Below are 22,108 nucleotides of genomic sequence, written 5' to 3'. Positions count from 1 at the left end.
TTTAAAAAGGGTTTAAGAAGTATCGGTATTCATTCTCTGAAGGTTTGCTAGAATTCAGCTTTTATAAAACTATCTGTTTCTGGACTTTTCTTTGTTGGAAAGTTTTTTATTACTTCTTTGATCTCTTTATTTGTTATTGGTCTGTTGTTCAGGCTTTCTATTTCTTCTTGAATTGATCCTGGTAGGATTTGCTTTTTGTTTTGTTTTGTTTTATTGTGTTTTTTAAGCAATTTACCTGTTTACTCTAGATTATCCAGTCATTGACATATATTTTTTCATAGTAGTCTCTTATGATCCCTTTAATTTCTGAGGTGTTTCATATTTTCACTTCAATTTATGATTTTATTTATTAGTCTTCCCTTTTTTTCATTTAGACCAGCTAAAGGTTTATCCTTTTTTTATTTTTTCAAAGCACCAACTCTTATTTTTATTGATTCTTCCTATGATTTTTCTGTTCTCTATTTGATTTATTTCTGTTTTTATTTTCATTATTTTCTTCCTTCTGCTAATTTGGGGTTTAATTCATTCTTCTTTTGTTATTTCCTTGAAGTGTAATGTTAGATTACTTATTTGAGATTCTTTTTGTTTTTAATGTAGGCATGTATTGCTATAAACTTTTCTCTGAACTGCTTTTGCTACATTTCATAGGTTTTGGTATGTTGTGCTTTGATTGTTTTTTGTTTCAAGATATTTTTTAATTTCTCTTTTTATTTCTTCTTTGACTCATTTGTTGTTCAGGAGTATGTACTTAATTATCGTATAATTGTGGATGTTCCAAGATTCCACTTATCATTGATTTCTAGTTTCATAGCATTATGGTCTGAAATGATACTAGGTATTATTTCAATTTTAAATTTATTAAATCTTGTTTTGTGGCTTACCATATGGCCTATTCTAGGGTATGTTCCATTTGAACTAAAGAAAAATGTGGTATATCATGCTGCTGTTAAAGTAAAGCTCTGTATATGTCTGTTAGGTCTAATGGGTGAAAAGTGCAATTCAAGTCGAGTATTTCTTTATTAATTTTCTGTCTGGTTGATCTATCTACTGTTTTAAAATTATTTTTTATTAATTTTGTGTTCCTTTTTATTTTAATAGCTTTTGGAGTATAAGTGGTTTTTTTTTGTTACATGGATGAATTATATAGTGGTGAATTCTGAGGTTTTAGTGCATCTGTCACCAGAGTAGTGTATATTATACCTAATGTGTAGTTTTGCATTCCTGGCCCCACTCCCACCTTTCCCCTTCTGAATCTCTAAAGTTTATTATATTACTCTGTATGCCTTTGCATACTCATAGCTTAGCTCCCACTTGTAAGTGAGAATATACAATGTTCGGTTTTCTATTCCTGAGTTACTTCACTTAAAATAATGGCCTCCAGCACCATCCAAATATCTGCAAAAGACATTATTTCACTCCTTTTAATGGCTGAGAAGTATTCCATGGTGTGTGTGTGTGTGTATGTATATATACATATGTGTATGTACACACACACACATATATATACACACACACACATATATATATATATCACATCTTATTTATATATTCATTAATCAATGGGTACTTAGGTTGGTTCCATTTCTTTGCAGTTGTAAATCATATTGCTATAAATATACATGTGCAAGTGTATTTTTAATATGATGACTTCTTTTCCTTTGGGTAGACACCTAGTAGTGGGATTGCTGGATGATTTATCCATTGTTAAAAGTGGGATAATCCCAGCACTTTGGGAGGCCAAGATGGGCGGATCATGAGGTCAGGAGATCGAGACCATCCTGGCTGACATGGTGAAACCCCATCTGTACTAAAAATACAAAAAAAAAAGTAGCCAAGTGTGGTAGCAGGCACCTGTAGTCCCGGCTACTCGGGAAGCTGAGGCAGGAGAATGGTCTGAACCCAGGAGGTGGAGCTTGCAATGAGCCAAGATTGTGCCACTGCACTCCAGCCTGGATGACAGAGTGAGACTCTGTCTCAAAAAAACAAAAAGTGGGGTATTAAAGTTCCTTGTTATTATAATATTGCTCTTTATTTCTCCCTTCATGTCCATTAATATTTGTTTTATGTATTTAGGTGCTCCAATGTTGGTTGCATATATATTTACAATTGTAATCTCTTGTTGATGCATTGACCCCTTTATCATTAAATAATGACATTCTTTGTCTCTTGTGACAGTTTTTGACTTGAAGTATAGTTCATCAGGTGTAAGTATAGCTACTCCTGCTCTCTTTATTATTTGCATGGAATATCTTCTTCCATTTCTTTACTTTCAGCCTATGTGTCCTTAAAGCTTAACTGGGTGTCTTGTAGACAGCATATAGTTGGATCTTGCTTTTTACTCATTTAATAATTCTATGTCTTTTAACTAGAGAAATTAATTTATTTGTATCCAAGGTCATTATTGATAAGAAAGGACTCATTGTTGTCATTTTGTTACTTGTTTCCTGATTATTGGTAGCTTCGCTTCTTTCTCTCTCATTATCTATCTTTGTAATTTGGTAATTTTCTGTAGTGTTAATCTTTGATTATTTTCTCTTTATCATTTGTATACCTGCTGTAGTTTCTTATGTTGTGGTTACCAAGAATCTTCCATAAAACATCTTATAATCAACTATTTTAAGCAGATAATAACTCAAATTCTGTTGAATACAAAAACTGTATACATTTACCTTTCCCCTCACAATTTGTTTTTGATGTCACAATTTTCATCTTTTAGTATTGTGTATTTATTAGCAACTTGTTAGAGTTTTAGTTATTTTTGACTATTTTGACATTTAACCCTCATGCTAGAGTTACACATGATTTATACACCACTATTACAGTATTAGAGTGTTCCTGATTTTACTACGTATTTAGCTCTATCAGTGAGTTTGTACTTTATAGATATGTCGTCTGTATTTATAATAGTAATTGTCATTTTTTAAAAATTCCCACTTGAAGAACTCCTTTAAGCATTTCTTAGAAGGCAGGTCTAGTGGTGATGAATTCCTTCAGCTTTTCTTGTCTGGGAACAATTTTATTTCTCCTTTATTTTGAAGGATAGCTTTGTTGAACATAGTATATATCCTGACTTCAAGTCATCTACCCGTCTCAGCCTCTCAAAGTGTTGGGATCACAGGCATGAGCCACCACACCCAGCCCAGCTCATTACTTTAAATTGCTTTTCAGACCGTTTGTAATTTCTGCTTCTTTGAGGCCAGTTACTGGAGAACTATGGTTGCCTTGTGGTACCATGCTTCCTTGCTCTTTCATGTTTCTTGTGTCCCTGCATTGATGTCTGCATATTTAGTGATGTAGTTTCCTTTTTCAAACTCTAGCAGTGCTTTTGTTATTTCAGCTCTTTAAATATATTATTCAATCTCTCTTGAACTGCAAGGTTTCTATTGAGAAATCCACTGATAACTTAATGGCAATTCCTTTACATGTGATTCGATGCTTTCTCTCGTTGCTTTTAAATTTCTCTTTGTCTTTGACTTTTAGCAGTCTAGTTATAATGTGCCTTAGAGAGGATCTCTTTGGGTTGTACATTTTGGAGGGCCTTTGAGCTTTATGAATCCAAATGTCTCTATCTCTTTTAAGACTTAGGAAATTTTCAGCAATTATCTTATTAAATAAGCTTTCTGTCTCATTCTTTGTTTCTTTTTCTTTTGTAGTATTTGCTTGCTTAATGGTGTTCCATAAGTCTTGCAGGCTGTCTTCACTATTTTTTATTATTTTTTTGTCAGATGGAGTAATTTCAGAAGACCTATCTTTAACTTCACAGTTTTTATCTTCTGATTGATCTAGTCTGCTCTTGAAGTTCTCTAATATATTTTTTATTTCATTGATCGAATTCTTCAGCTTCAAGATTTCTGTTTGGATCTTTTTATGTCTATCTTTTCATTGAATTTCCTAATTATATAATGAATTGTTTTCCTGATTTCATTAAGTTGTCTATTTGTATTCTCTTGAATTTCCAAGTTTCCTTCAGTTAATTATTTTATTTTATTTTTATTATTTTTTTTGAGACAAAGTCTCACTCTGTCATGCAGGGTAGAGTGCAGTGGTGTGATCTTGGCTCACTGAAATCTCCACCTTCCAGATTCAAGATATTCTCCTGCCTCAGGCTCCCAAGTAGCTGGGATTAGAGTTGTGCACCACGACACATGGCTAATTTTTGTATTTTTAGTAGAGACAAGGTTTTGCCATGTTGGCCAGGCTGGTTTTGGACTCCTGACTTCAAGTCATCTACCCGTCTCAGCCTCTTAAAGTGTTGGGATCACAGGCATGAGCCACCACACCCAGCCCAGCTCATTACTTTAAATCGCTTTTCAGACCGTTTGTAATTTCTGCTTCTTTGAGGCCAGTTATTGGAGAACTATGGTTGCCTTGTGGTACCATGCTTCCTTGCTCTTTCATGTTTCTTGTGTCCCTGCATTGATGTCTGCATATTTAGTGATGTAGTTTCCTTTTTCAAACTCTAGTAGGGGAAGACTTTCAGTTGCATATGGGTCTGAGGCTTCCAGTTGGGCAGGGTGGCTCTGGTTACATGTAGGCACAGTGGGGTAATCAATGTGCAGCTTCTTTAGTTGTGATCAATGTCAGCAATGAATGTAGGTGCCTCAGTGGCCTAGTTTGTAGGAGCTGGTGGAAGTGATAGTGGCTGCATAGGCTGCTAGGGCAAAGTCTTAACAATTCTCCTGTTCTTGTCTTTCCCACAGTGGGGAGTCTTAGCTGAAGAGAACCATTTTTGTGTTTGGTCTGATATGGCCCACAGGCAACCATAGCAGGACTGGGAGCCAGGGCATAGGTGATCAGAGTAGCTGTGGATATAGGTCATGGGCTCAGGGTCTTGTGAGACTACTGTAGCACCTTGGACTTGAGGCACAGTTTCACTTTCCAAGATACAAATGAATGCAGTTTCCCCAGTAAGGCAGGGTCTGTTCCTCTGAGGCACACCTCAGCAGCCTAGGCCCAGAGTGCTGAAATATAGTTGAGGTTGTGACCCTAGTGGACATGGCACCCCACTGGTACAGCATGATAGAAAAAGGAGTTTTTAGAAGCTTGGGTCCAGAGAGCAAAGAATAGCTGTAATTTGGGACCAGGAGTCAACAGAGGTCAGCAAAAATGTAGACACTTGGTGATGAGGTACTACGTAGTGGTGACCCTGGACCCTGGAATGGTGGGACATATCACTACCCCAGGCTCTATGAGGCCAGGTACAGCAGCAGCAATGACGCAGAAATGGCAAGACACTGCTGTATCTTGGACCTTGGTGGGAGGGGTGCAGCACAGCTCCAGTTCCCCAAGAGGCAGCGTGTCTCAGCAGTTCATACTGTAGGGGTGTAGTGCAGTTTTGGGTGGGCAGGGCATGTTGCTGTTCAGCCTGGAGGGCAGGGTGCCACAGCTCAAGCCAGGCACTAATTCTTTGAGATGTGTTGTGCCACATCTGTTTGGCCCCAGAAATCATGGTCATACGTGTCAGTGGAGCCTCTGGATCCCTGTGGGGTAGGGTACTGCATCAGCTATGGCACTGGGGTGTGCAATTGTTCTTGTGTGTCAAAAGCTCTGAGCCCCTGTGGGTAGTATGCTGTCTTATCTGTGGAGCCAGGGCTGAGAGTTGACTGCTCTAGTGTGCCAGAAGTCTGTGATCCCAGATGGTGGTGGTGGGGTATGCTGCCTCATCTATGGCATTGAGGGGCATGACTGCTCTGGTGTGCAGAAGACTTGAGGTCCCTGAGGGTTGGAGTGCCATTTCAGTTCAGCCCTGAGAGGAGGGTGCACAGTAATTGGAATGTAGGGAGTGGAGTAGCTCCATGGAACTTGGCCCTGGGGGTAGAACATAGTAGCAGCTTGGCTGGAGGATGGTATGCTATAATGTGGGCTTGTTGCAGTAGTAACAAAACATCAGGGATGAAGGGATGCAATGCATACTCAGGCTTGGAGCAGGATGCACTTTTTCCCAAGATTGTACAGGGCAGTAGCAGCATGAGCCATGAGGCAAGAGGTAGGGGCTGAGAAGAGGAGGGACGGGCACAGCATCAGCTCCTTCTCTAGGGATAGCTCAGTATGTAGACTCTGGGGCGCTCCTTCAGCAGGCCTCAAACCCTATAAGGACTGCAGAAGTCTTTAGTGCAAAGACTGCGTGTGTACATGGCGATGATGGTGGTTGTTGGGGTCCTCTTGCTTACCTTTTTCCTGCAGAAAGGGGTCTCTTCTGGTTTTGAGTTGATCCCAACTAGGGAAATGGGATGGCAGAGGCAAGGTGTTTCCTCCTCTTTCCCTATGTGGCCATCCTGTGTTTCAGTGGTCCACAGGATTTCTGCTGCTGTTCTCCAGAGCTTTCCTTTAGTTATTTTGATCAAAATGTAGTTGCTTGTTCATTATTTTTAGTTTTTTGTGGGAAGTGGGAAGAGCACTAGAAGCTTTTAGTTGGCCATCTTGCTGATGTCACCAACATGGATCTATTTTTGTTTTATAATGTTAAAATATTATATCTATGTATAATTGGTTGTAATTTACATTTTATATAGAATCCTTACTTATTTTTATCCCCCATAAAGGTTCTACATAAAATCATCATCAATTTCTAGACTCTTAATAACAGTTTTTGAAGTTGTTGTAAAAATGTAACTTTTCAAGGAAATTAAAACTAGCTGCATAATGTTAAAGAAAATATCAAATGTGAGAACTGTATGTGATACATTCAAAGACTGAACACATATTTGCTTATATTTATAGAAAGAAAACAGGACTAGTAATTCTATGGGCTACAATTTTATGTCAACTTCTACCTAAAACAGAAATATGAATTATTTTTAATAATATGCCTGTCTTTAATCCTATGGATGAATATTCCACAAATTTGGTATTTTAACATCTTTGATGCCAAATACGTAAAACTAAAGAAGTCTTTAATCTGAAAAAAATAAAACAAAACACAGAAGTATAAAGAATGCCCTGTTAATAAATGTGTTAATTCATCTTTTGGGGGATGGTGTTTCTGATTTAGTCTTTAGCTGAAATACATATTTGAAGTTTGAATGAAAAAAATGAGACTCAATTTTCAAGTGGTTTATAGAACCACTCTCATTTCTTTCTAATCCACTATTCAAATAAATTGTTTGTCTATTATTTGGCTTAGGAAAATTAGTTTACATAACTCGAAAAATAAAAATAGCCTAAATGAGCTTTTTATTCCACTAAAATCAATTAAACTTATAGCTGGCACTTTGGAAATAAAATTTCTTTAAACAAAATGAAGGATCCTTCAGTCTCTCCTTAAAGAGAACTGACAATTTGGCTGCTTCCCAATTCATCTCTGACTTCTCCTTGATAATCAATCTATGAAGCAGAGGGGAAAGAAAATCTCTTCCCAGAACTGCATCAGTCTTCTCTCACTGGAAGCATTGTTTTTGTTTTGTTTTGCTTTTTTTCCTCTACAGCCTGCCAATTTTTAGCCTATGAAGATGGAAGTAATAAAAAGTATGGTGATTAGTGAATAAAAAATATGGTGTTTAGTGGAGTAAAGGGAATTAATAATATAAAAATAACTTAATAATGAGATATATGATACAGAAGAAGATAATTATTAAAAGGTAAAAGCATAATAATTTGATTCAAATTCCTCGAACACAAGAGGTAGAAGTTAGACTAAGGTGATTACTTAGAATATTTGCTGTGAAAATGGAGCACTCATAATTTTTAATGTCACTCATAATTCTTTTTATTTTTGTAATTTTTAAAAAGTTATAGGAACCTATAGGTTTATTTCACATTTTTAGTTTATTTTCATTTTTAAACTTTAATTTTATTCTCAGGGATACATGTGCAGGTTTGCTATATAGGTAAACTCGTGTCATGGGGGGTTGTTGTACCAATTGTTTTATCATCCAGCTATTAAGCCTAGTACACAATAGTTATTCTTAACGCTCCTCTCCCTCTTCCTACTCTTCACCCTCAGGTAGACTCCAGTTTCGCTTGTTTCCTTCTTTGTGCTCATGAATTCTCATCATTTAGCTCCCACTTATAAGTGAGAATATGTGGAATTTGGTTTTCTGTTCCTGTGTTAGTTTTCATTTAGTTTCCATATACCAAAGATAACCAGCATTGAAAGCTTATGAGATTTGTCATTTGTATGAGTACCAGGTAGGATGTAGAAAGATAAAAATCCCTCAGATAACTATGATTTCAAAACAAGAAGACTCAACATTGCCATCTTCCCGTGCCCAACAATTTTCAATTCCTGTTGCTCCATTATCAGAAACACATTCAGTCTAAAACTAAGGGTGGCAAATACGAGCACTAACTGGAATGATAACATTTTAGACTGTTAACTGTAGTTTCTAACATCATCTTTTTCAATACTACAACCAGATTTTATTAGAAAGTAAGAGAAGACATTTTGTACTTCTGGGAGAGGGCACACTGACAACAGAAACAGATCAAGAACAGTGAGTTCGGGGGCAGAGGACAGAGGACAGAGGGCAATTTCACACGCTTTATACATTTGCTAGAGCTGGCTCCACTCACCTTAGTCACAGAACACTCAGAAATGTCTTTATAAGTTATCCTGGTCTGCATTTTTTTAAACTCAAGTTTTTCTAAACATTTTATTTGTGATGTAATGTTTTCCCTTGTGCTATTTCTCCCTGCCCCCAAACTGATTGTTGTAACTTGTTTTATTTTTGAAATTTTACCCATGAAAATACTAAGAGAGAGAGAAAAGAGAACTTACCTGGTATTTTTGTTGTTTTAATTGAACTCTGAGTCTCAGCTTTAGAGGGAAAAAAAGAAAAAAAATACAATTAAATGTTGTATATCAGATCTATTCTCACAATTGTTTCAGGTGGTAAATGAGTATGAATTTTGGCTCATTTCTGATTCACTGTTTTCAAATCATAAAATCATGATTCTTCGTGATTACAGGAAACTTCCTAGAAGGTTTTTAAGAAAAAGTGGTTCAACCAACTTTTTCTTTAAGGGCCAAACATTTTAGGTGTTGCGGGCCATAAATATCTGTCATAACTATTCAACTCTGCCTTTTGATGTGAAAGCAGCCATACACAATATTTAAAGAATGGGAATAACTGTGTGCCAATAAAACTTTATTTTGAAAAAGTCAGGTATTCAACTTTGCCTGTGGGCCATAGTTTGCTGAGTCTTGCTTTATAGGATCTGGTATAACCTCACACCTTGAATATCCTGAGATAACATAGAAAACAAAAATCCTTCAGTAAGTGCTTAATGAATGGGGCTGCCATGTGTCGTAATCCTACTAAGTCATGGTGCATCTCATGACCTGGGGAATATGCAGCAAAGTTCAGACAGATACTTTTAAAATGTAAGGAATTATTTTATGATATAGTCTAGGAAAGGTTTCTGCAAGGAAAGTCACTTGAAAGAATTATAATCAAAGATCACTTCAACACCTTTGAGTCCATGGAGCATTTTCAAGATTTGGCACATGAAAAATACAGAAAATAATTTTGGAACAAATAAAAGCCCAATAATGACATTTTAAAAAGTCCACTTGCTTCCTTTGTATATTCACTTGACTCTCTATATCAGTACCTTAAATTTAACATGCCCAAAACAGAATTCTTGACTGTTATCTTGAAATCTGTCTCTTCCCTTGCTTTCTTGGATCAATACATGGTGCTATTTGTTTTCCAGTCGCACAAAACAAAACGTTAGAAGCCTTTCTTGAGTCACCTATGTTTCTCACCCTTATCAGCTCTAGTTTCAAAATGTATTCCAAATTCAAACAAGTCTCACTACCTTTTCTGCTACTGTCCATCCAGCACCTATATCTCTCCCCTGAGTACCTGCAATAGCTGCTTAGGAAAATCTTTTTAAATTTAAACTTCACTGCTCCAATGGCTCCTATTACTCCTCAACTCATCTCCAACCATTCAGGCCCTGTTTCACTGTATTCCAACTCGTGGCTTTGCTGTGGCAGATTTAAGGCACAAGGCCCTTTCTGCTTTGAGGTTTTCTTTCTTTTCTTTCTCTCTTTCTTTCTCTCTCTTTCTCTCTCTCTCTCTTCCTTCCTTCCTTCCTTCCTTCCTTCCTTCCTTCCTTCCTTCCTTCCTTCCTTCCTTCCTTCCTCTCTTGCTTTCTGACTCTGCTCAGAAGTCGCTGTTCAGAGAAGTCTCCCCAACCACCTAAATTGTTTCCCCAGACCTTTTCACATCATTCCATCTCATTGCTTCATTCATTCAACAGTACTTTTATTACTATCACATTTTACTTTTGTCTTTAAAAAATTATTACTTTCTGTCAGGAAGTAACTCCATGGGGGCAGACTTCTTATCTTGTTCAGAGAAGTGATTCCAGTGCTTACCAGTAGAAACATATGGATATAATGAATGACAGTAGAAAATAATAATGTAAAAAAAAAAATCTACCTAGCTGATTTCAATTTTTAAAGAAAAATGAATACTTTATTTAAAATTTCCTAGTTGGATAATTATAGTTACTATTTGCAAGCGACTTTTATGATCAGTTTCATATTATTAGTTGATACCTCTAAAGGAAATATTATATTTCCATTTTGCAGATCTGTAAACATTAGCTGAGAGCAGTAAAATTACTTTCTTAAGGAAAGAACCAGGTATATAGGCCAGGTCTGTTAACTCTAGTTTTCATCTTCTTTCAGTAAAATAAACAGCTTTTCCTTCCACTAAACTGTTCCAAATGGAAGCTTGACAGACTTCATTGAGAAGACAAAACCTTCTGATTATCCTTTCTTTGAATATTTTTAGCCTTCAAAAATGTGTAATAATTCTAGAGGAACATAATAAAAGAAATATAACTATACATTAAGATGTAGCTGAATCTTAATAAAACATATCAATTCAAAACCCTTCAATTGAACAGTGTAAGAGGTTTGGACATTTATATATATTAATGAATACATTGATATTTTGAGGACAAAATTCTGTAAGTCTCAAATATTTAATCAAGTATAGAATATTCCTTTTTTTCCCTGAAATCAAGAAGATATTTTAAAAATGATAAAGTGTTTCCATATAAATACAACTTTCAAATTTGGACTCAGTTCTGTGGATACAAAAGCTTGGTAAAGATGAGTGCTATGGAATATGGTTAAAGTTGTGAGAATTAATGAGTGAAGACATTTTCAATTATTCCTGTTTATTATTTATAACTTTCATAAAACACGTGTTTTGAGAAAATGCCAAGCTTTGATCTATAAAGAATCTCAGGAAAGTCAAATACAAATTAGCAGTGTGCTTAGTTAACCATTATCAAACTGAGATGTTTAGTAAGGACCCAAAATTTAGTCAAGGTGGTTGGCAATCTGTTTGTTGAGTTTGATTTTTGAATATGAAATTGAAGTCTTATGAAATGCAAATGAATTTTGAAATGCTAATCACATTAATCCAAAGTTAAACTTTGCTCAAGCATTTAGTTTTTAAATCAGAAATCTTGAACAGCAATACAACAAATAACTTTGTTAAATATTCTTATCTCACAAAGGATATTGCAGAATATTTCTAACTAACAAACTTACACAGAGAACATGATAATATCATTAACAGGTACAAGAGAAAGAATATATACATCTATTCTGATATATAATTCTCTACTGATTTGCTGTTGAATAATTTATTATAACCAATTCAAATTCTTTTCATCCTTTCTCCATATGGCATTGACTGAGTCATTAGACACGAGATTACTTCTCATCTGGCTAAACCATGACTTGTGACTAAGACTTTATCATCCTGAGGAGTCCTCTTGTATCTGCCTACTTGAAATGACATAAACTAATTAAATAGCATATGAGAAATGTTATAATTAAGTCCAAAAGTAAGTTTCATAGACAAAATGTGCAATTCACAAAATAATACTGAAGCTGGGTGGGTAATTAGATAAACTAATGTTTTCTAGATTGTTGTGTGAGAGATTCTATAAGGTAGTACCAGAAAGCAGCATTAAATAAGATTGAAACATTTAATGAGAAAGTTGTTTCCTTTTCAGCTTTCTTGCAGTTTACTTGGTTATTTGAATGAGAAAATTCTAAAATTTTAATTGGATGCACATATATCATTAATATCTAACATTTGCTTATAATAGTTTCTTTTATTAAAGAGCAAGCACATCTCAAGCTGAGCCTCAAGCAAAGAACAAACTCTAGCTAGAATTTTATTTTTTTATTTACATAGTAGTGATTTTTACAGCTATTGTTTATTTATGCCAAGCAAAACTGGTTTTCCATTTATGGTAGTTTATTTTTCAAACAAATTTAAGAATAAGAAGTGCATTGATTTAAAGAAAAACATTAAAAAATAATAACACAGATGATATACATCTCTAGCAACACTCATGAAGTTGTGGGAAATATCAAGGTAAAGTCTAGTAGAGGTCCTTGATAAATATGAATGTGTAGAATTTGAATCAGCAATTAGAGGAAGGAGGAGGAAAATAGGAATTAAAAATATACAAATGAAGGGGCAAATAAAAAATATACACATTCAAGAATAAATCAGGCATAGTGGGCAAGAGGACAATCCTGGTTAGAATTGCAGGTTTATATTTATTCTTTCAGTCAGTGTCTTGTCTTATATTTATTGAACACCTACTTTTCAAGTGCATGATGCACCTAATTAGAGGCTAGTTGTTTTCTAAATCCTTAGATTTAGATACTTTATGTACAATAGTTGTCATGAGAACAAGTGTGGTATAGTGGAAGATTTATAGGGTTTGGGGCAAGAAAAACAGGGTTTTAATCTTTTAAATTTAATCTTGGCCAAGTCACTTAGTGTTTCTGAACTTGTTTCCTTGTTTGTGAAATTGGTATCATATATACTTACTTTGCCTGGCTTTTAGGAGAATTACTATGGCTAAAAAATGAACTAAAATGTATTGTGTTTGTTTGTGTGTGTTTATTTCTTTATATGATTTATCTCCCTTAATCTTCACAAAGATCCTGTGAAAGTATAATCTTATTTTAATTACTTTACAGATGAAGAAACTGAGGCACCGAGAAGTTAAGTAGTGGATTAAAGACCACAGCACAAATAAATAGTTGTGCTGCTTTTTGAACGCAAACAATCTGACATCATAATCACTATCCATAACCAATAAACTAACTTACTGTTGGCATGATTGAGGTGCCAAATTTTTATTTTATGAAGGGTGTGATGCCTTGAAGAACAAAGACCTGGTGTTGGCCACTCTCATGTTCAGCTAGTAGCTTATCTAAAATGCCTACTTGGTTATTATAAAATTATCTTTGCTTTTTGTATAAAAATAAACTCCATATTAAACTAAGATAAATTATGCAAAAGGAAATATATTTGATAACCTATCTATTGTATATAAATGATATCAATTCCTACTTAACAGCATGCTGGTTGATTGTAAATGTTATTAAGAGAAGCCAGATTATCTTTTCAGTTTTCAAATCTCTAATATTGTATTCACTGTGGTAGAAGAAACTCTCGCTTGGCAAACCCTTAAAGGTGTTTCTTCTATCGAAGTATTTGCTTTAGTAGAGTTCCATATTGGAGTTCTGCACATCCCAACGTATCATCTATCTATAATCTTATTCTGCATTCTTGCCTCAGCCAAGTTACAATTCAGTAAGGGGAAAAAGAGCAATAGCCTCTCCTTCCCTGCCGATCCCTTACAATGTGCAAGATATTTCCTTTGAAATCTGGTTGTAGATACCAGAATGACTAAGTTACCAGCAAGAAATACATATGTATTGTTTTCTTCCCTCCGTCTCGTCTTCTTTCCTTTCTCTTCTACCCTCAGAAACCAAGAGAATATGCACAGGAATTTTTTTGTTTGTTTGTTTTAAAAAAGGGTTAATGAGAACATCATGTTTTTAAGTCATTAGCAAAAAATAAAAAATAAAAATAAAATTAAAAAAATAGAGAGCTCAGGAAGAGAAAAAGATTTGCAGTTTTACAAGGAAGTTTTACCCTCAATCCCTCCACAGTTTATCTACTGAAGAGTGTGGACCTTGGTTATTGACAATTGACACTTCTTTCGAATCACCCTTCAGTGCCTACCAATGTAGTTTTGCGTATAGTCAATGATAAATGCATGGATTATGAAACCTAAGTATAGTGAGGGCTAATGCAAGGACCTGTTCTGTGGTGAGTTAAATGGTGACTCTCTGACCTCCTACTACCAAAAGATAGGTGGACCTGGAACCTATGATCTTATTTTTTTTTTTAGCAAGAATATAAAACTAATATAGATCATCAAGATACTGTGAGATTTCTACTCTAAGTAATCTAAACACAGAAGCCACTATCCTCTTTTGCTAAGCATACAATTTCTTTTTCTGCAGAATGTGTTTCGGGTGAGAATATCGGATAACTGTCACCAACGATGTCAAAGTATAGATCTTTCTATAAATACTAATTAAACATTTGGTGTCTTGTACTTTCTTTAAGAAAGTCAAGGTTCAAATAACCCTCTTTATCCCTGATAAAGCTCCTTCCCATGAAACCTTCTTTGTCTGATATTATTGTAGTCCCTTCAACTTTCTTTTAATTAGTTTTACCAAAGTATACCTTCTCCTGTCTTTTGTTTTTAATCAATTTATATTTAAAGTGAGTTTTCTGAATACTCTACATATTTGGGAAGAGGTTATGCTTTTTATCCAGTTTAACAATCTTATTTTTATAAATAAAATGTTTAAGCCATTTTATTTTATGTGATAAATTATAATTGATTTTAAGTACACACTGTAAAAATTTTCCGTCTGTTCTCTGTTTCTTTTTTCTTATTTATTGCCTTCTTTTGGATTGAGTCTTTTTTAAAGATTTTATTTATCTCCATTATTGATTTTACAACAGTATATTTATAACCTTTCTCTCATTTTGGCATTTGTGCCATTGTTATGCAGTTTGTTTCTACATATGTCTTAAACCTTCCATACATTTTTGTTATCTTATCTTTAAACAATAAATTGTCTTTTGAAGAGACTAAAAATGAGATAAAATTCTTTTATAGTTGCTCACATATTTACCATTTCAAATGCTCTTCATGCCTTTATTGAGATTGAAATTTCCATCTGGTACCATATTTTTCTGTTCCTGAATGTCTTTATTGATATGAATTTCGCAGCTTTTGTGTGTCTGAAAAATATTTACAGAATTCTAGGGTGAAAAGTTTTTTTTTTTTTTTTGCTTCCAATACTAAAAATGTTGTTTCACTGTTTTGTGGCAGGCATCGTTCCTGATAAGACTCTGCTGTAATTTTTATCATTGTTCTTTTCTATTTAATGTGTCATTTTTTTCAACAGCTTCTTTCAAGATTTTCTCTTTATCTCTGGTTTTCCTTGATTTGATTATGATGTGTTTTGTTGTAGTTTTCTTCCTGTTTCTTCAATTTGGGGCTCATTAAGTTACCTGAATCTATGGGTTTATAATTTTATACACTTGGATTATCTTTCCTTTCGTTCTTTTCTTTTTTTTTCTTGAGACAGTGTTTCACTCTGCCACCCAGGCTGGAGTGCGGTCGCATGGTCATGGCTTACTGAATTCTCGATCTCCCTGGCTCAATTAATCCTCCTACATCAGCCTCTCAAGTAGCTGGGAATACAGATGCCTGCCATTACGCCTGTCTAATTTTTGTATTTTTTGTAGAGACAGGGTTTCACCATGTTGCCCAGGCTGGTCTCAAACTCCTGGGCTCAAGTGATTTGCCCGCCTTGGACTCTCAAGTGTTGGAACTACTTTAGGGTGGGTGAGCCACCATACCTGGCCCTTCTTCAAATATCTTTTCTGTCCATCATTCTCACATCTTCTTCTGGAATTATATGTATCTTAGGCCCCTGGGTTGTCCCACACCTCACTGATGTTTTATTCTTATTTTTCTGGTCTTTCTTCTCTCCAATTTATCTAGTTTCTATTGCTATGCATTCCTGTTGAAAAACTCAAAATATTAGTTTTTGTTGATCCACTTTATAGTACATTTGCTTTCCAATTCATTAATTCCCACTCATATTTTATTGTTTTCTTCCTTTGGGTTTTGGGGGGTTTATTATTTCTTTTCTCTGCCTTATTGAGATGGTTGTTCCAGTAATTAAGTTTGAACCATTCTTTTTCCTGCCTAATATATGCATTTTAGAGCTATAAATTTTACTGTAAGATTGGCTTTAATTATATTGCACAAGTTTTGGTACTCCATATTTTTATTATCATTCAGTTCAAACTATTTGCTGATTGTCATTATGATTACTTCTTTGACACATAAGTTACTGTAGTTTAAAATTTATGAGCATATAGTTATCTTTTGGTTTTTGACGTTTAGATTAATTCCTCTTTGATCAAGAGACACACTCTATATCATTTAAATCATTTAAAACCTGTTGAGACTTGCTTTATGACACAGGCTATGATCTATGATAGTAATCAATTCTTATCTACTTGAAAATAGTTCACTTTCTTTAGTTGAGGTGCAGTGTTCCACATATTTCCATTAAATTGTTTGTTAATTATATTGATTTATGCTACATCAATACCTATATTTTGTCAACTAATGAGAAAGGTACATTAAAATTTTCACTAGAATTGTGGATTTGTCTTTTTCACTAAATTTTTGCTTTATACATTTTCATGCTATATGATAATAACTAAAAGTTTTAACTTGCTTTATTTTCCTGGAAAATTAAGTATTTTAGTATTATGAAATGTTCCTATTTATTTCGATTTAATTTTATTGCCTTAAATTCTACTTTTTCTGATATAGATGTATTTTTTTCAGGGTATATCCCTTTTCACTTTTTAAAATTTAACTGTTGTATGTCTTTTTAAGGCAACATTTAATTTGGTTTTGTGTGTGTGTGTGTGTGTGTGTGATCATTAGGGTTTTCTATTAATAAGATCATGTTATCTGAGAACAGAGATCATTTTACTGCTTCCTTCCCTATATGGTTGCTTTTAATTTCTTTTTCTTTCCTGATTGCTCTGAATAGAACTTTCAGTACTATATTCAATAGAAGTGATGAGAGTGGACATCATTGCTTTGTTCCTGATCTTAGAGGAAAAGCTTTCAACTTTGTACTTTTGACTATAAAGTTACTTGTGGACTTTTCATATATGAACTTTATTATTCAGGGCAATTTTTAAAAATTTATAGTTTATTGAGCATTTTTATCCTGAAAGGGTGTTGAATTTTGTCAAATGCTTTTCTGCACCAATTGAGATAATCATGTGGCTATCGACCTTCATTTTGTTAATGTGGTATATTACATTGATTGATTTTCCTATGTTGAACCATCCTGCATTCCACAAATAAATGTCACTTGAAACACGATGTCTAATCCTCTTAATGTGTTATTGAATTTGGCTTGCTAATATTTTGTTGAGGGTACTGGCATCAATATTCATTAATAATATTGGTCTGCAGTGTTCTTTTCTTGTAGTTTTTGTGTATGATTTTGGTATCTGCCTAATTTTAGTCTCACAGAATGCATTTGAAAGGGTTCCTGGCCGGGCATGGTGGCTCACACCTGTAATCCCAGCACTTTGGGAGGCCAAGGTGGGTGGATCATGACACCAGGAGTGCAAGACCAGTCTGGCCAAGATGGTGAAACCCTGTCACTACTAAAAATACAAAAATTACCTGAGCATGGTAGTGGGTGCCTGTAATCCCAGCTACTTGGGAGGCTGAGGCAGAGAATTGCTTGGACCTGGGAGGTGGAGTTTGCAGTGAGCCGAAACTGTGCCACTGCATTCCAGCCTGGGCAACAGGGCAAGACCCTATCTAAAAATTTAAAAAAAAAAAAAAAAGTGTTTCCTTCTCTCTCTCTCTCTTTTTTTTTTTTTTTAATAAGAGTTTGAGGAGGATTGGTGTTAATTCTTCTTTAATTTTTGGTGGAATGGTTTAGTGAGGCCATCTGGACCTGAGCTTTTCTTTGTTGGGAGGTTTATTTTATATGATTATTTTATTTTATTTTTAGGGCTGTTTTATCTGCTAGGCTCTTTGATAACAGTGTCTGGGGCCTAAAATATTTCCAAGGGCCTAGTGAAATCTTTGAGATCTCAAACACAAAATTATTGCCTCCATTATACAAAAAAAATCAGCAAAATCTAAATTAATAAATTATTCCTTAATGTGTCTACAAAATGCATACAACTTTAAAATCCATTAAGGTCTGAAACAGTTCTGATCCCAAGCACTTTGAATAAGGAATATTCAACTTGTATCACTTTTATAACTTTTGTAAATTTTATAAGTTTTTGTAACTTTTATAATTTTATAACTTATAATCTATAAATTTAATTAACATAAGATGTGAGGGAAATTCAGTGTTTGAAAAGGGGGACCTAAAGTCAGAAGGCGTACAGCTAACCAAGGCCTTAAAACAGCCTACACTCCAACAACAAACATACTCTATCTTCTTTTCAATTGACCTTCACTCATGGTTTTCCTTTTCCCAAAACGCCTCCTTCCTCCTTTGAAGCTGGTGCTTACTCCTCAAAACTTATTCAATACTAGACAAGAAACTCTGTCTCCTCAGAAGGCTCCACCTTTTGTGGTTTGAAATTTCCTTTATCATGTTCTGTCTTGATGGTAAAACCTCATAAACATTTAGCCTTCCTCTGGGTGCTAGCGGCTCTCTTCAGCATGGAGAGAGGTTCTTTGTCCTGAAAGATGTCACTGTTGAGCTAGAGAAGCAGGCAAATCCATATGAAACAAACAAACAAACAAAACACACACACACACACAAAACAAAAAAATAAAACAGTATTAAACTGACTTTCCAGTGGATGCCAAGTCTTCTCTGGCTTTCTCTCTCTTGAGAATTACATGAATTTGTAGGACTTCTTTTAGTTAGTTTATTGAGTTGGACAACTCCTCCTAGTTGGACCCATTACCCTCAGATGCTCTCTCTCTCTGTCTCAAGAGAGAGACAGAGAGAGAGGCTGTTTTCTAATAGTTTCAGTATATGAAAATATTTTGTGTGTGTGTACACCATATATATACATATGGTGAACAATTTGATGTTTTGATATATATATGTATTGTGGAATGATTAAATCAAGCTGATCAACATATCATCTCACATACTTGTTAGTTTTTTTGTGGTCAGAACATTTAAAATCTACTCTCTTAGTAATTTTAAAGTAGAAAATACATTACTATTAATTATAGACACTAGGTTGTAAAATGGCCTCCAGAAAGTATTCCTCCTAACTGAAACTTTGTATCATTTGACCAACATCTTCTCATTCCTACCCTACCCAACCCCTCACCCTCCAGCTTCTAGTAACTACCATTCTACTCTCTATTTCTATGAATTCAACATGTTTAGATTCTATATGTAAGGGAAACCATGCAATATTTGTCTTCCTGTGCCAGACTTATTTCAGTTAGTATAATGACCTCTAAGTTTATCCATGCTGTCACAAATGACAGGTTTTCCTTTTTTTCCAGGCAAAATAGTATCCCATCGTGTATATATACCACATTTTCTTTACCTCTTCATCTGTTAATGGACACTTAGATTGATTCCATATCTTGTCTATTGTGAATATTGCTGTGATGAACATGAGAATTAAATATCACTTTGACATACTAATTTAATTTCCTTGGATATGTACCCAGAAGTGGGATTGCTGGATCATATGATAGCTATATTTTTAATTTTGGGGGAATCTCCTTTCAGTTTTCCACAATGGCTACACTATTTCATATTTCCATCAACAGTATACAAGATTTCCTTTTTCTCTACATCTTTGTCAGAACTTTTTATCTCTTGTCTTTTTGGTAACAGCCATTCTAACAGGTATGAGGTGATACCTCATTGTGGTTTTAATTTGCATTTCCTTGATGATTAGTAATGTTGGGAATTTTTAAATATTTCTGTTGGCCATTTGTATGTCCTTTTGTTTGGGAAATATCCATTCAGATCCTTGGCCCATTTTAAAATTGGGTTATTTGTTTTCCTTGCTATTAAATTGTTTGAGTTCCTTATATATTTTGTATGTTAACCTCTTAACATTTGTATCGTTTGCAAATATTTTCTTCCATTTTATAAGTGTATTAGTCTGTTCTCACACTGGTAATAAAGACATACCTGAGACTGGGTAATTTATGAAAGAAAGAGATTTAATTGAATCACAGTTCCACATGGCTGGGGAGGCCTCACAATCATGACTGAAGGCTCATGAGGAGCAAAGTCACGTCTTACATCACGGCAGGCAAGAGAGCTTGTGCAAGGGAACTGCCTTTTATAAAACCATCAGGTCTCATGAAACTTATTCACTGTCACAAGAACAGTATGGGAAAGACTTGCCCTCATGATTCAGTTACCTCCCACCAGGTCCCTCCCATGACACGTGGAAATTATGGGAGCTACAGTTCAACTGAGATTTGAGTAGGGACACAGCCAGACCATTATCAATAGGTTATATCTTCACCCTGTTGATTGTTTCCTTTTCTGCACTGAAGCCTTTTCATTTGATACAATCTCAATTGTCTAATTATGCTTTTGTTGCCTTTGCTTTTGATGTTATATCTGAAAAATCTTTCCACAGACTAATGTCAAGAAACATTTCTCCTAGGTTTTCTTCTAGTCGTTTTACAATTTAGGTCTTTCAAAAATGTAAATAATATCATATCATTGCCCTGCTCCCAACTCTCCATTACATTGTGTGTCCAATTAGAATAAAATTCACTGTCCTTACCATGGCCTGCGTGGCCCTGTCTGGACTGACTCCTGATTCCTGCTCTAATGGCATCTGCTACCTTTTCTTCCCTTCATTCCTTCCACTCAACCACAGATGACTTCTCTTTATTCAAACAACTTAAATCCACCCACATATCAGCACCTGTGCACTTCGTATTTCCTCTTTGAATTCTCTTCCCCAAATATCCATATGTTAACTTCTTGACTTTATTTAGTTCTGTTTCCAAATGGCACTTGTTCAGAGAGGGATTTTTTGAACACCTTATGAAAATTGGCACTACCATCATCACTTGCTTTTTTTTTTGTTACTGTTTTATTATTATTTAGAGTATCGCTGATATTGAATTATTAATATTTAACTTATTTATCTTTTTCATCCACTAGAAAGTAAATTTCATGATAGCATGGTCTGTCTAATATACAACGATTTATCACAATCCAGGATAATGCCAGGTACACAGATAATCCTCTGAAAGATTTTTAGTAAATAAGATAATTTTTAATTCAAAAAGCCCATATTTTAAAAATAACAAAGTCAGAGCACTAGATTAATGAGAAGTCCTGTCTTAAAAATTCTAGGATTCTAGAAATTTGTTTCCCTTTAAATAGGAAAAATACACACCACTCTAAGAGAATAGGAAAAGATTAGAGAGAAATGTTTTGAGTATGATCTTCTTTTTGGATCTGAATTCCAACTTTCTAGGGAATAAAGCAACAAATCTCACTAGCTCTTCTACTCTAAATTAAACCTGTACTGTTTTCATCTTGAGATGAAATACCCACAATGTATTTGTCTGATATTTCTTATCCAAGGAACCATTGCCCAGATGTTTAAGAGGGAGCTGAATCTTCAGCTGTTCAACATTAAACCAACAGTAGATTGTTTTGTTTTCTATCTATCTCTCTGTCCAGTATCCATTAATCCTAAATGTGTTTATGTGTGATGGGTGGAAAGGGAGTGGTGCTCTCCTAACCAGGAATCTGGGAGAGGTACTGGTTTCATCACTTGGCAAATGGAAATGTATGCAATCTCATTATATCAAGTAGGGTCTATGTTGGGCAGTAAGCACCTTGAGAAAAGAAAGGAATCTAGGGAATAATGGCTGACCCAGAAATAAATGTAATAATAAATTCTAAAAAAATTTGTATAAAACTTGTTTATCAAATAACAAAAGCGATGGCCAACAGTAAAAACGCTTATTTCATTATCCTGCTTTCCAGAGTGTTTCATTTGTTAAGAAAATGACTTTGATGTGTTTTTTTTAACTACTTGGAAGAAAGCCATTTTAAACTGAGTTTAGAAGCTAAATCAATACAACAGTTCCCAGAACTGTGATGCAGAGAGCATTCTACTTCATGAATTGAAGTGGAATTAAAAGTCTTAATTGACTCATGGGCTGACCACATACTTCTGACATGTACTAGGTTTAATAAATCACAGACCCT

General features: G+C 34.7%; 1 protein-coding gene across 1 annotated transcript in view; it reads right to left on the bottom strand.

Moving 5' to 3' along the window:
* Positions 1-22,108, bottom strand: part of EMCN (endomucin) — a 119,828-nt gene that overhangs the window by 44,581 nt on the left and 53,139 nt on the right. Inside the window, exon 5 of the mRNA XM_050792509.1 lies at positions 8,717-8,755. Coding sequence (XP_050648466.1) covers positions 8,717-8,755 — 39 coding nt within the window. The remainder of the gene's footprint in view (positions 1-8,716; positions 8,756-22,108) is intronic.

Source organism: Macaca thibetana, chromosome 5, assembly GCF_024542745.1.
Source record: "Macaca thibetana thibetana isolate TM-01 chromosome 5, ASM2454274v1, whole genome shotgun sequence".
In the NCBI taxonomy this organism is placed as follows: Eukaryota; Metazoa; Chordata; class Mammalia; order Primates; family Cercopithecidae; genus Macaca; species Macaca thibetana.
This window is presented reverse-complemented; position numbering and strand designations above follow the sequence as displayed.